Below are 14,063 nucleotides of genomic sequence, written 5' to 3' on the forward strand. Positions count from 1 at the left end.
TTACTAGTTGTCACGTTAGTCATTTCTTGAATTTTCTTTTTCAAAAGCCTATTTTCTTCGAGGAGCCGCTCTACTAAGTCCTGATGCGCTTGAGTTTCCAAGTCACCATTTGCCAAAAGCTGGTTTTCGGTAGTGTTGGTTGTTGGTTGTGAAGAAACTTGCTTGAACATACTTCTCACAGATCTACGCGTCGCTTCATAATGCTCATTGATCATTTGGTGAAGTTTTCTTTCCTGGTCATAGTGTTTGAGCCTTTCTTCTTTCAATTCATACTCCAACTTTTTCACGTCATGCTCGAGCTTGTCAATAATGTATCGAAGGTCTTTCGGTGTTGCTTTACTGTACTTGTCATTACTAGAGTTGCCGAAATGTTTGTTCCACTCCTCACAAACCTTATTAAGGTGTATAATTTGAGATCTCTGCTTGGAATATTCATTAGCGAATTCCGTTTTAATCATCTCTGTTAATTTTTTAATTTCGTCTGCCATTTCAACGAGGTGCCTATATGCTCGTGTTTTTTCACTATATTTCCCTTTTGATTTCTCAAGATAGAAGTTACACACTTGAACAATGTCGTCACATGTTGCCTTTGGAAGCGTTCGATAAGACACACCATTAGATACAGCATTTACTCGAGGGATAGGAGGTTTAATGCAATCATTAATAATTTCGCTTCGTAAAGGCTCCTCCTCCTTCTTAGTGTGCTTTGTTGACGCATGTTGCTCCCGATGATGACATTTAGGACATTGCTTGAGAAGTAAATTGTAGTACAAGGACATTTGAGATTCATCCCAACCTTTCGGAAAGTTTACAAATTGTATTTTATCCTTTCCCGAAGGTGAATGTATTGAAGAAATTGCGCTTTCCAGAGTACAGTTTTGAACGGTACCCTTCAGTGTACTGCTCGGTTTTACGTGAGTTGATAAAGTATGACAACATGAGGTTGATGGTGTTGCGATTGTGTTCATTTGATTTTTTTTGCTCAAATTGTACTCACTTGGCGCCAATATGCAACTCAAAAAATTGAACATCATCAAAGCTTGCAACCAACTCATGAGGTCCTTTGGAATGTTATATCATTGAATCATTCAAAATTATAATAATAACTCTCTGGTGTTTTTTCTTTCAAAATTCGATTATTTAATTATTTATTGAATGAGCAGCAGTAGAAGAAAGTATTATAAAGGATCGGAACCTGCGTTCAATACTAATACATCCGTCAAAAAAACAAATCATCGAGTTCCTTTTACGTTTATATCATCAATACAAGAATCTCAAAAATCAAAACTCGATTCAACAGAGCCTAAAAACAAAAAACCGTCTCAAGTATCGTTTCTAGACCCTCTTCCTCAAAACAACAATTCACCTGTACAAAAAGAAAATACCAAAAATCAAGTATGTGAGTCCAAACATGTAAATAAGTCAAGTATTTCGGAAACAAGGTCATGTCACAGTCTTCCCAACTCTGAAAATATGCTGGCGTTTCGAAACCCTTATGCCAGAAAAACAGTCAAAATAATTCTTAATCAGGATCCTTTAGATGGTAGTTTCTTTTCTAAAACTCTTACGGAAGACGACATTCATGAAGCTGAAATGACCAATACGGTGGTTCAGGAACCTTCTTCTCCCTTTTCCCGTGTCACAAATAATTCTTCTTTGACATCTTCACCAATCAACACATCCAGAAATTCTTTAAAACTCTCTCCTATAAAGGCTCCATCCATGAAAACTCTTCCTCGCAACATGAGTAATTTAAGTTGGCAAAGTCTCAGTGCAAGAGGCTCCATGAGAAAACAGCGGCCCATTCAATCATCGTCTTTAAATTCAACACCCAGGCAACGCGTTAGGCCTAATGAGAGAGCAGTTGTGAACTTTGAAGAAGACGATAACGATGCAGATTATCAATACTTTCTTAGCCAAAACACCAATTCCATCTACAATGCAAATGCTGGAAATAGTAACTCTCCACAACATAAGGGAGATCCTTACAGTGACCCCTTTGCTCGACCGTTATTCCTTCGGGCTCCTAAAAGAAAAACCACAGGTGAAAGTCACATCAAAAGAGAATATATCACAACCTTGAGATTGTTGGGTTTTGATGATATTGATAACAAAGTTGACTTGGATACTCTTTCATTTTTCTATGAGAGAAGAGAAAATGACTTTTCATTCATTGACCCTTCCTTAGGTACTCACTCCAAGCATTTGTTGAAAATGTTAAAACCAAGCGAATACGTGAAAGACAATCTGGAGGAAAAGAAAAAGAAACCTAAAAGTATGAAGAAGTTAGAGCCAAAACAAATCGAGATCAATAGGAAACGAGCTGCTTTGTTAGAGAGAGGTATTGATTTAGAATCTCTCAAACCATCCTACGATCAGTATCAAGTGTTAGTGAAGGCTGAGTCTGACCTGACTGCCCTATCATCTTTACATCAACCCCAACCATCAACCATTATTGACACGAATAGAATTCACAAATCATCATCTCATGCTCAAAATTCTTCTCAAACCTCATCCAAAACGAATCAATCCACATCCACCAAGAGCAATTCCACAATTAACACAACCACCACTGCAGCTGAGCAAGTGATAGTGATTACAGTTCCTCCCACTAGCGACGCATGTAATGGCATTAACGATTGTAAAAATCCAGCAGACCTCGTATCCACTTGTTGTGACGATTTCATTGACTACTTTTTCAATGAGGAAAAACTTAATAAGAAACGATACCTTTCAGGTGAGGAAAGAGTCACCAATGATGCCAAACAAATCATGGCCCTCAGTAGAGAGCTGTTCGATGGTATTCCAACAAAAACGAGCATGACTATCGCCAAAATCTTTGCAAATCCGGAACATGCTGACCGCATCAGCAGAGAGCAATATGTAATGCGAGCTAGGAAATACAAGGCAGAACTACGAAAGAAGAAACAACAGGAGCAAGAGGAGTATGAACGAGCCAAAGTGGCAGTGATGGACCAGAAACGAGGTGTCTCAGTGGTGGATGAAGAAAAACCTTCGGATGACATCACATTGGAAATAAAGTGAACTCTATGAATCAACCATTCACTTTTGGCATGAAAATGATATTTATCATCATAACTATGATGTCCATTTTCAAATCATGATGATGAAATGGATAATGAAAACAATATTCACTAGTGCTGTGGGATGTTTACAAAATATTATAATTTAATCACCCGTGTGTTATGTAATACACCTCGAATACACATCCTCAACACAACACATTTAGTGATGATGAGTTTCCTTGTAAACAAAGTCTACAATTTGAGGAACCGATTGAAGTTGGAAAGCTACATCATCATTAATTTCAAGAACAAATTCGTTTTCCACTTCGTGAATAATTTCAGCGCTATCCAATGAATCCAATCCTAAATCCTTGACCAAATGAGAGTCTTTTGTTGGTTGTGCTGTTATATGTTCATGTTTTGAGAGAATTTCAATTACTTTTTGTTCAATAACATGTTTTGGATAGGATGGTGAGTTACTGTATTGTCTATGATGAATAATTGATGATACTATTGATGATGATGAGAAAAGTGATGGATTATTTGAAATTTTCTTGGTGCACGAGGATTGAAAAAGGAAACGAGAGGATGAAAGAGCGAACTTGTTCAACATTTTTTTAAAATTTATTAAAAAAAATTATTGGAATGAGCAATCAGAATGTATTAATTGCACATGAACCTTATTCCGAACATGAAATCAACTCCATTTCAGAAACAGCGAGGTGTCTTGCTCAAGCTTGCTGTTACGAGGATCCTTTTAAGCTGAAGAAGATATTTGTTTAAAAAAAATGAAGTCACATAAATTTCGAGAAGAATCGAATATGAACGCAACAACACTCCACGATGCGATCACGACAGTAATAAATCCCGACAGCAACAACAATGGAAACACTCTGAACGGTGAAGCAGAAAGTTGGAAACCTAAAAAAATAACTGCTCTTTCCAAGAGAAAAAAATTGTCAATGAAATTGTTAGGAGATGTTTCTAGCTATGATGAAGGCGAATTATTGAGTTTGTTTGATGAGGCAGAATCGCAAGGAAACATTACGCTCATGATGAAGATATTGAATAGGCTTATTGAATGCAAAATTATATATTTTGATTTTATGCATCGAATGATGAATGTTTATTACAAATATGGAATTGCAAATGTAGAGCATAGTTCTGTGAACAATAAGAAAGAAGTGGAGCGAAAAGAAACAAGTCAAGAATCGGATATTTACAACCAATATTCACATATTATTGAACTGTTTCAGTATTTGATTGAAATGGGAGATACTTTGTCACATAGATCTCACGTTTGCGATACGATAGCTGTTTGTCTGTACACAATTTTCAACAAACTTGATGTAGACACATATGGATTCATAGATGGTGTATATATTTCCAAAAGTAGTGCCAAAAGCGTGTTATTAACCGCACCACTTGTTTTTGAAAAATCTCTAGAATTCCTAAAGCAAGCTCTGAACACTGATAATTTTAATTCTAATTCTGAAAAGATGAATTGTTACAGACACTTTCAAGAGTGTTATTACTTGTATGGACACCGACTTACATCTAAGGCGGATTTCAATAAGGCCTTTGAAATGTATTGCAAAGGAGTCGAGTGGGTAAAGCTTGAATTTCATGGCTCGCCGAATACCTCTGGTCGTAATGTTAAGGATTTCATTTCTAACCATAGCGTTGTGTCCAAGATGGTGCAAAGTGTGAAATCAGATTTCGAGCAAAGCTCTCAATATTTGACCAAGTTCGAGCATGTCATTCAGTCTGCTGAAATTACGCCCCAATGTGTATGTTCAACATGCAGACAATAAATTCGGCGCCCGAGAGCAGAAGTTGACAACACCAGAGAGATCATGTGTGCATAAAGTGTTTATTTTAAATGTAGAGCAACAAGCAATCCTTATTGCTTGTGATGGCTTCAAAATCATCAGTCGTGCTTGCAGTGGAAGAATACTTTCCGCTCGATGCTGCCACCATACCATTTTCATCAACCTTGAGTGCATTCTCATCAAAGGTATCATCTTCTGCGTCAGAGAGCGTGGCTTCTTTCAACAAGGCACCGCTTTCTGCTAATTCCAGTGTTTTAGATCGGAGTGTAGGGAAGAAGGATAACTTGGCAGCATTTTGTTCGACATACTGTTCTGTACCTGTATATTCATCACGTTCTTTTTCTGAAAGATAAATTAGGAAATAGACATAATTCCACATGTTATGCTCAGTTTTGATGTGACTTTCAAAATCAAGACCTTCGTTGGCATGTAAATCAAATCGATTCTTCTCATTGTGACAAATAAAGCAAATCTCTTTCTTTTCCTTCTCAAGTTTGTTTCGGCGTTCACGACGTTCACTGAAAGAGTCCAAAATCAAACCAAACAAAACTTCCAACAAAATAACGACTACTACAAAGTAGAAAGCCATATCAAAAAAGAAACGTGACACATCCAGTGGTTTGGGATCCATTATATTTTCCAAAAATGCTTCTGAACGAACACTATAGTTAATCGTTGTTGCAAAACACAAGATCGCATTGGAACATGAATTTGTGTTACTAATGATCCATTGATCCCACTTGAACGCAAATATAGTAAATGCATAAGCAGTCAAGGCAAATATTGTCAAAACAGAGAACAAGAAGAATTTCTTCTTGTTTTCAAAAATGGAGAAGAAAATATCTTGTAATACATGGCTCAATGTAATGACTTCGAATAATTGCAAACAATAAACAAGAGGAGTGACAATTAAACCAATCAGAGAAATGCCAAGGAAAATGATTGTCCACCATAAATATAAATCAGTAACGATACTCAAAAATAGCTTCTTCTTAAATCCAGGTTGTTGTGTCGCTGATTCCCATGTTTCTTCCTTCTTGAGCTGGAATTTCTTTTTCACATTTAGCATTAGGAAGAATCTCAAATATGTCACAATCAATAGTATTGTTGTCACGAGTTGAATGAAACCTAAAACAATGACTAAAATACCAGCTGCTTTCCATTTAAATCCTTGTGAAACTACATTTGCCACAGAGTCGCTATAGGCAACGCCTGGAACTGGCACATATCCAGCAAACACATCATATCGTTTGTGATAAAATATCAATACAATGATATTGATCAATAGAGAGAACAAGAATGAAAGATTTTTCATGTACTTCCAATAACGCTCTAAAAATCTCCAAGTCCTACTCTCATAACCATTTTCATTGGACCTATATCGTTCCAAGTGATGCATTTCTGTCTTAAACACACGATAGGTCCATTCATAGAGATCAGCTACTTTGGTTTGTGCAGTTTCTCTGTTGCAAGAGCTCACAAACTCATCCTTTGTGGTCTCAAGAAGATTATTACACATGCGTGGCTTCTTAAAGTGTACAACTTCAATTTTTGAGTCACGAATGATTTCAATAGAGCCTGTCAAGGATTCATAGAAATTGTAAATGATGGTGCGGCGTACAGATTCTTCGTCCTCTAAATTATCATTCAATTTCACTCCTAAATATTTCAAGAGCATGTAAATGGCAGTTCCAATTTCTTCACAGGAATCTTTAATCTTTGATTTCTTCACAGAAATATAATCTGTCAGAGTTTCGTACTTTTCAGTTTTTTCATCAGAAAGTGATTCATAGTCTTTGGTCAATTTTTGAACAAGTAAAGCGTCCACATTCTTCTGCTCTTGCTTAAAGTATTCAATAATCGTCGAAGAAAGTTTTTTAACTTCCTTTTCTTTTCGTTTAAGAATGAATGACTGAATAAAAGACATTGGAATACACACTTCAGCACATTCCTTCATTCTGTCCATCAGAGGTTCCATATTTAAATATTTCAACTCGGAAGCTTGAGCATGCTTATTTCCTCCTTCTAACATACTGGTTAAAGTAATGATGACAGCTTCTAAAAGTTTCATTTCTTTTCGAGTAGTAATGTGATTCAATCGATCTAATTGAACCGCTCGTTGTTGAAGAATCGATTGAGAACGAGATGCTCCTAGAGCTGTTGGTGCAACAGGATCATACGCAGTGGTCATCTTGTCAGCAATAAAATCATTTTCCAAAATATCGTTAAATACTGTATAGAGACCTGATGAGGAAGAAAGAGTTTGAATGGACTGTTCACATGGACCTTGAACAAACTCATTGACAGCGTTCAATGCTTGGATGACCTTATCCACGTTTGAGGAGCTCAAATATTTGAAAAGATGAATCACATATTCAATACATTCACTCACAAGATCAATACTTATACGGTTAAATGGTTGGTTTTGAAGCATTTGTTGATTTTCCAAGTTATGTCCTTCACATAACAGTTGTAAAAATCTCAAAACTTCCCAAGCATAGGAGGTGAGTTCAGTATCTAAAATTCCAGTGACTCCTCTCTTTCTTACTTCCTTTTCTTCGAGTATAGACTGCTTAATCTTATTCTTGATGGCTTGGAAGAAAGTTTCATAATTTCCAGTTTTCAACAATCGATTATACATTTGTTGATTTTCAATGTTACCAGACATGAGTGTCTCAATTCCTAATTGAAGACCATACTTGGTAAATTCAATATTGCTCGAACAAATCAGTTTTAAGACCAACTCTGGAATGTTGTGAATTACCGAGAAGTTGTAATCCTTTTTTGCATTGTATTCCTTGACAATTGATGCAATAGTAGCAATAGAATCAATGAAGGTCTCACTCATGTCTCTTGGTACACCAAATTCAATCATTGTCTTTAGTACATTGACCAAACGAGGTAAATATTCACTGTGCAACTGCAAAAGTTGAGCAAACTTTGGTAACTCATTAGACTCTCTTTTGGCAAAGAATCCTTTCCTTTCCAATTCGTCCATAAATATCTTGTACTTCAATAAAAAGTCCTCTTCAATATTCTTCACAGCGAACCTTTGCTTCATCGACTTGTTGGATTGTTGTTTAATAACCATCGTCACGCTATGCTTTGCAACAGCCAACTTTGTCAAGTTTTTAAATTTACCATCGGTATCAATATTTGCAGTTACCATCAACTTTTGAATAGCCATGTGACATCTTTTAATGTCTTCTCTGTGAGAAGCACTATGGAGATAGATTTCTGTAACGTTTTGAAGCAACTCATAAATGATTCCCTTAATCTCTTCATTGTTTTCTTTTTGAAGTAGCATCTTGTTGACATTCTTGTTGAATACATTTTCAAAGAAACTTTCAATGAACGGTAATACCACTTTGTAGACGTAATTGTCATTGACAAAGACTTCCTCATTTGGAGATTCTTGATTGTAAAAACTACGTTTGACTTGAATGTTAGGATCGAGTGATTCATTGGTCTGTGTTGGGATCGAGTGATCACTACCACTCGTTCTACTGCTGCCAAAAGTGGAATCATCCGTTGATTCCTCAGAAATGGCATGCAACTGTGATGGAGGGTAGGCAGCATAGTGAGCTTCTTCAAACTCTTTGGGATATCTCATTTTACCCTCGTTATCGAGCCATGATCGCAGTTCAGTATTTATCTTTTTAAAGAGCTTCCAAATATTGACATCTGACAAATCTTGAGTAGATTCCTTCTCAGTAATAAAGTACAATTCTGTTAACAGTTTCATGAGAGGATCTCTGACGAGAGGAATGAGGAAACAATCAGTGAGATGAACAAGCATTTCACTAAAAGGCAAAATTGCTTGAACAGAGCCTTCAGCCAAACCAACTTTGTCTCTCGTACAATCTCTTAATAAATATAACAAGTTAATGTGATAATTCAAATCAGTTCCAACTTTGAGATACTCCTTCTCCATGATCATACGCTCTCGCTCTTTCATCAAATCTTCTTCATTGTACAGAACAATTAATGATCTATAATCTTCTTTAAGGTTATTGATAATCTCGTTTTGATTGGTTGGAATGGAAGTACCCTTTGAATCACAAGTTAAAATTCTAAGAAAGTTCAAATGGTACGATTTGGCACCAACGGAAATAATCTTTTCTAGATAAAGCTTGATGAGCAATGGATCAATCTTGTTCAATAAAATTTGATCATTCTCTCTGACAATTTCTGTCAATAACTCAGTGGTATCCACTTGAGGAGATAGCAATTCAAGAAGGAACCTAAACTCACGGAATAGCTCTTCTTGATTTTTCTTATCGCCTCTCACAAATTCAGTTAATAATTCAATACAACAAATGCTGAGCTTGGTTTTCACAAATACAGGATAGTTCGTTCCCAAGCATTTGATTAATAGATCATGACCACCCAAGTTTCTAAACGCTGCTTTGGTTCCCTTATTTTCTTTCATGATTCTAATCAACTGTGTGATGGTATCTCTAAAAATCACAAAGTCATCTGAAGAATCTCCACCTGTAAAGCTGCTTGTGCTCAATAAATTTTGAATTCTGTTAAACATGGTGTAAATGAAATTATAGGCCTTTCTTGATTTTGAAGAAATAAGAATGGATACCTTTTGCAAATTTTCTTTCAGTTCTTTGGATTGATTGTATGATCTTTGCAAGATTTTGAGAGCTTTTTCTGGAATTTCCTTGTTTTGATATTTAAACAAGTAGAGCAAGGGATACGCAAAATTTCTACTTGACTCTGTATTGTCAAATTGGAAAAAGTTCACAGAAGAGGTGATGGTCTTGGAAATAAAATCATTCAACTGTTGGTCAGTGATGAGAATTACATTTCTTGCATTGTAAGCAGTAATGATGAGTGATATTCTATAATCAATTCTGAGATCCATGGCATAGAGGAAAATATCAAGAATCTTTTTCTTGATCTTGATGACAAATGTGTTTTGTTCAATATCATCGAACATGGTGTTGATATTACCAATGTCGTTGGTGGAATCAAGTGTGGTGAGCAAGACGCTCAAAAATTCTTCCATTTCTCTCATGGAAACTAAATATTCATCTTGGCCCTCCACAACAAGCTTATTTGTGGAGCTGTCTATCTTTGCTTTCAATTGAAGTGAGTCAGTGTCATTGGCGTATGGATTGAAAATGCGGTACACAAAACACTTGTAACCAATTTTCACAAGATTGTAAATGAGTGGTGTACGTTCTGGAGTGAGTTGAGAATTTTGCTTATTTTTGAAAAATTCAACTAGAAACAATCGTATGGATTTAAAGCGATTTCTATAATCAATAAATTCTGTCTGCAAGCGATTACTGCCTCCTTTAGTTCCAGGATTGTCTTTGTTGTCAATAGGGCGGCTAAGATTAATAGCAGGAAATTCACCATTCGAAGTGTTATCTAAATAACAGTGTTCTAAAATTCCACACATGGCTGATCTCAATTCAATGCCATAGGCTTCGCTCTCCACAACTGCCATTACCAGATCAAGAGGAAGTAATTGAGAGACATAAGAAATTCCACCCGCATGACGACCTACACACAAAGAAGACAATAAACGAAGTCCTTCAATTAAAATTCTGTACATCATACCATCAGTGTTTTGCAATTGATCGAGTGGTACATGAGTAGAATTTTCGTCTTCAGAATCCTTCAAGACATGAATCGTTCGATCGGTATCATCATAGTCAGGAAGATAAAAAACGTTTTTGCAATCAATCTTTGACAACAAGTCGACCAGATGTTTTTGATTCTTGGTCACTGGACGATCACCACATCTACAAAGGTTCGACAAGAATGATACAAAGAGTGGCTTCTTTTGCTTGGTTTTGATGAGCTCGAAAAAGTGCTCAATCTTTTCTCCTGGAATTTGTTCTAACACTTCCATATTGTCATTAATAATTTCTACTAGAGCATTGGAAACTTCTTGACCTCCAATATCTCTTGATAAATGGTCTTGCATGGTTGTGAAATACTTATCCAAGATGTGTGTACAGTTCAACAAATTTTGTTTAGCGAGTTGCTTGACTGCTCGGTAGCACATTGGAATGATGTTGTTTTGATATCTTTGAATTGTTGAGAGAGAAGTGTATTGAGAGTCTGAAGGAAATGCAATGAAAGAGTTCATAATTGGAGAAGTGATGGTTGACTGAGAAGTAGGGTCCAATAAATTAATAATGTTGAAAATGGCGTCAATGAAATTCAATTCTCTGAAATGGTTTTGAATGTTGGTGTAGGGAGCTCCTTCTCGCTTCAACGGATCTTCTTGGACTGAATCTGTACACAAATAAATTACTAATTTAAGAGAATTCAAAAGTATCTCAATATCATTTCTCTGGTATTGGCTATTGTTGTCATAATTTACAAGTATGGATAAATTTCCTTGATAAGATTCACCTGAAGCACGTTATTGACATGCTCTAGAGAAAATACGTCCTTTTCTCTTTGCATGACATCAAACCATAATTCAACTAAATGAGACGACTTGTGAATGGCTGAAGAGCTGTTTGTGCTAGGAGAGCTATTGAGGTTGGTCTGAATATCGTTGAGAACAGCTTTAGAAACATCATTAGCACGTAGCCATGTGTTGGATTGGGCATGCTTGATTCTCAGTAAGCTCTGAGTAAGAATGGGTTCATTGTGTTGAACTTCTTCTGAATACAAGTAGAACACTGCTGATTCATCTCTTGGGTGATCGGTTAACACTAATTTCAGCCTAATCTTCACACGACGTCGAAGATTCTTCCAAGCATTGGTTTTACCTCCCTTACCAGAGTTTGCAGAAGACGATGCTCCATTAACACTTGATAAATTAGTGGATGAGACTTGATGTTGATCATCATGTACTTCAACTTCTCGAGCAGCAATATATTGACCTGAAGCAATATGTTTGAATCGACATGGAGTTGCAGAATACATAATTCCTCCTCTCGAATTATCTAACGCTTCAATTTGAAATAGAGTAGTAATACTGTTGAGAGCATATTTTGGATTTAGATGAAGTGAGCTGAATGAATCTGTTGATGTTCCTATTTGGTGAAATGATGGATGATATAGTGCACCCATTAAATCTCTATGAATAATTCGAATGACGTCACCTCCTTTAATAAATGCATGAGCCATTGGGAGGTACGATCGATACAATCTTAAAATCCAAATATTATCTGCAGGATGAGGAGAAGCATTCACTTCATATTTTTCAAAATCTTTCACAATGAGAGGTCGAGTGTATTTGTACTGTGAAATGTGAATATTATGTTTTGTTTTTTCGTTCATAATAATGACCTTGTCACTTAAACGAATTGGTTCTCCTTCACTTCTAAACTTAAAGTGAGGAACAAATTGGAAGTGACACATTCGATCACCTTCACTGAGTGACAATTTTAAAGAAGATTTTTCTAAATCAGCATTTGATCTTAATACATTGAGAAACAATCCAGTTTTTGGATGATATAATTGAATTCGTTCTCCATATAAAACAGGCTTTCCCCAAGAACGTTCTCTTTCAATTTCATTTTCTTGTTTTTCACGTAACATTTTCTCTTCCAATTCTGCCAATTGTGATTGAATGTGATTGACAGCAATGACCGATGGTTGTACTTGTAATTGCTGTTGAGAATTCACAGTTTGAATCATTGGACGTGTAGAATCTTTGTGTTGTAAAAGTGAACTTTGTTTCAACAACATTGAGTTTGACACCTCATTCAAATTATTCATACTACTGCTCATATTTGCTTTTTCCGCACTTGCAAAATAGTTCAATACTTTGTGATACCTCTTCTTGGCACTATAGGTTTCACCTTTGCAAATCACAAACAAGGCGCTATCAAAATTCTTGAGAATACTTTCATCGGCGGAGAGACCACATCGATGATGTCCAGGTATACCACTCACGGACATGAAACCTACAATGGATGATGCTTCCTGGTTTGTTTGTTGTTGTTGTTGTGAAGTAGTAGTATTCTTTGACAACGGAAGAGGAGAAATCAATGGCGATGACACACCCGTAGCAGCAGGTGAAGACGAGTCTGAAGTGATGCTCGTTATGGACTCTGTTCTGGCATGTTGTTGAGAGGTGGTTGGTCGTGTCTTTTCCTGGAATGGATTGAAGAAGATAGCCAATGAAATGACATCTCCATAATGAAGTGTGTTGGAAGAGAAGGAAGTAGAGGAAACTAGAGTTGATGAATTGTTGTTGTTGTTGTTACTAGTAGCATTTGGATCCGAGAGGTTTGAAGAGTTTGCTGTGGCTGTTGTGGTCGTCGTGATGGAAGAGGTCGTGGAGGAGATGGAATCCGATCGTTGGATCACCATGGTGTATATTTTGGTATATTGGGTTGTTTTGAGTATTCAACAATTAATTGTGTATAATTGACTTTATATTAAACAATGATGAGGAAAAACAGGGAATGGTTGTATGAAAACCATGAGAAAAATCATACAATGATGATTTATCAGGATTGTATCAGGCGAGTGTTGTTGATGATGATGACAAAGCTGCTTGCGAGGATCGGAAAGGTTGTCAGTGATGATCGCAATTTTTTAGAGCTCTCAAATGTCATCTGATGAGATAACGAAGCAGCAAAACTTTGGCTGTCTTCAGGTCATCCGCACCAACGCATTCAAATTTCTAATAAAATCTATTATGAACGTCCAATGCACGAATTCAATCTCCAATAGTGAAAGGAATCAAAAAGCTCAAGCCATTTTACGAGCCATGTCAAATAACCATTAATGGACACTCTCACTTTCAAATGACCTTCAGCAGCATTCCAGGAATAACGTTCTGCGACATTAATGAAACCCGAAGGTTCTACTCTCTTCCATTCCAACACAAAATGAGTCTTATTGAGCTGATACTCCGTCAAAACAATTGGCATGTGTTGAGGTAATCCAACTGTATCCGTTGATCCTTGATGAAATAATTCGTATCCTACATGTAGCTGTCGGGATTCATTCATATAGTTGGGATTCAAACCACCAATAACACATTGAGAAACAATTTCTACGGATTTACATCTTTGGAGGAGAATGGTATGGTGGGATTGATCCCATCCGAGTTGATGGTACCAATGAAAGGTAATAACGAGAAGGGCCGTCAAAAACATTAAGAAGTTGTTGAATAACATTTTTTAGTGTTTTGAAATGAAGCTATCGAGGAATAGTTTCATTTCCTCAACACGTGTTTTAGACAAGATCTCGTTGAGAAAAGAAAACA

General features: G+C 36.5%; 6 protein-coding genes across 6 annotated transcripts; 2 read left to right on the plus strand and 4 right to left on the minus strand.

The window, feature by feature from the left end:
• Positions 1 to 48: 48 nt before the first annotated feature.
• Positions 49 to 968, minus strand: C9374_000927 (uncharacterized protein; the record flags this gene model as incomplete). The annotated part of the gene is made up of 2 exons (XM_044699438.1): positions 49 to 80; positions 173 to 968. The coding sequence occupies 2 exons, from the start codon at positions 966 to 968 to the stop codon at positions 49 to 51; spliced, it is 828 nt and encodes a 275-aa protein (XP_044552069.1).
• Positions 969 to 1,155: 187 nt separating this feature from the next.
• C9374_000928 (uncharacterized protein) lies at positions 1,156 to 3,045 on the plus strand (the record flags this gene model as incomplete). Its single annotated transcript, XM_044699449.1, has 1 exon — positions 1,156 to 3,045. The coding sequence occupies one exon, from the start codon at positions 1,156 to 1,158 to the stop codon at positions 3,043 to 3,045; it is 1,890 nt and encodes a 629-aa protein (XP_044552070.1).
• A 201-nt stretch (positions 3,046 to 3,246) lies between these two features.
• C9374_000929 (uncharacterized protein) lies at positions 3,247 to 3,639 on the minus strand (the record flags this gene model as incomplete). The annotated part of the gene is made up of 1 exon (XM_044699460.1): positions 3,247 to 3,639. One exon carries the CDS (start codon positions 3,637 to 3,639, stop codon positions 3,247 to 3,249), a length of 393 nt encoding a protein of 130 aa, XP_044552071.1.
• A 175-nt stretch (positions 3,640 to 3,814) lies between these two features.
• Positions 3,815 to 4,840, plus strand: C9374_000930 (uncharacterized protein; the record flags this gene model as incomplete). Its single annotated transcript, XM_044699472.1, has 1 exon — positions 3,815 to 4,840. One exon carries the CDS (start codon positions 3,815 to 3,817, stop codon positions 4,838 to 4,840), a length of 1,026 nt encoding a protein of 341 aa, XP_044552072.1.
• Positions 4,841 to 4,904: 64 nt separating this feature from the next.
• Positions 4,905 to 13,159, minus strand: C9374_000931 (uncharacterized protein; the record flags this gene model as incomplete). The annotated part of the gene is made up of 2 exons (XM_044699483.1): positions 4,905 to 11,180; positions 11,243 to 13,159. 2 exons carry the CDS (start codon positions 13,157 to 13,159, stop codon positions 4,905 to 4,907), a joined length of 8,193 nt encoding a protein of 2,730 aa, XP_044552073.1.
• Positions 13,160 to 13,488: 329 nt separating this feature from the next.
• C9374_000932 (uncharacterized protein) lies at positions 13,489 to 13,974 on the minus strand (the record flags this gene model as incomplete). Its single annotated transcript, XM_044699494.1, has 1 exon — positions 13,489 to 13,974. One exon carries the CDS (start codon positions 13,972 to 13,974, stop codon positions 13,489 to 13,491), a length of 486 nt encoding a protein of 161 aa, XP_044552074.1.
• Positions 13,975 to 14,063: the final 89 nt, after the last annotated feature.

Source organism: Naegleria lovaniensis (assembly GCF_003324165.1).
Source record: "Naegleria lovaniensis strain ATCC 30569 chromosome Unknown tig011, whole genome shotgun sequence".
NCBI classification, from domain to species: Eukaryota; Heterolobosea; class Eutetramitea; order Acrasida; family Naegleriidae; genus Naegleria; species Naegleria lovaniensis.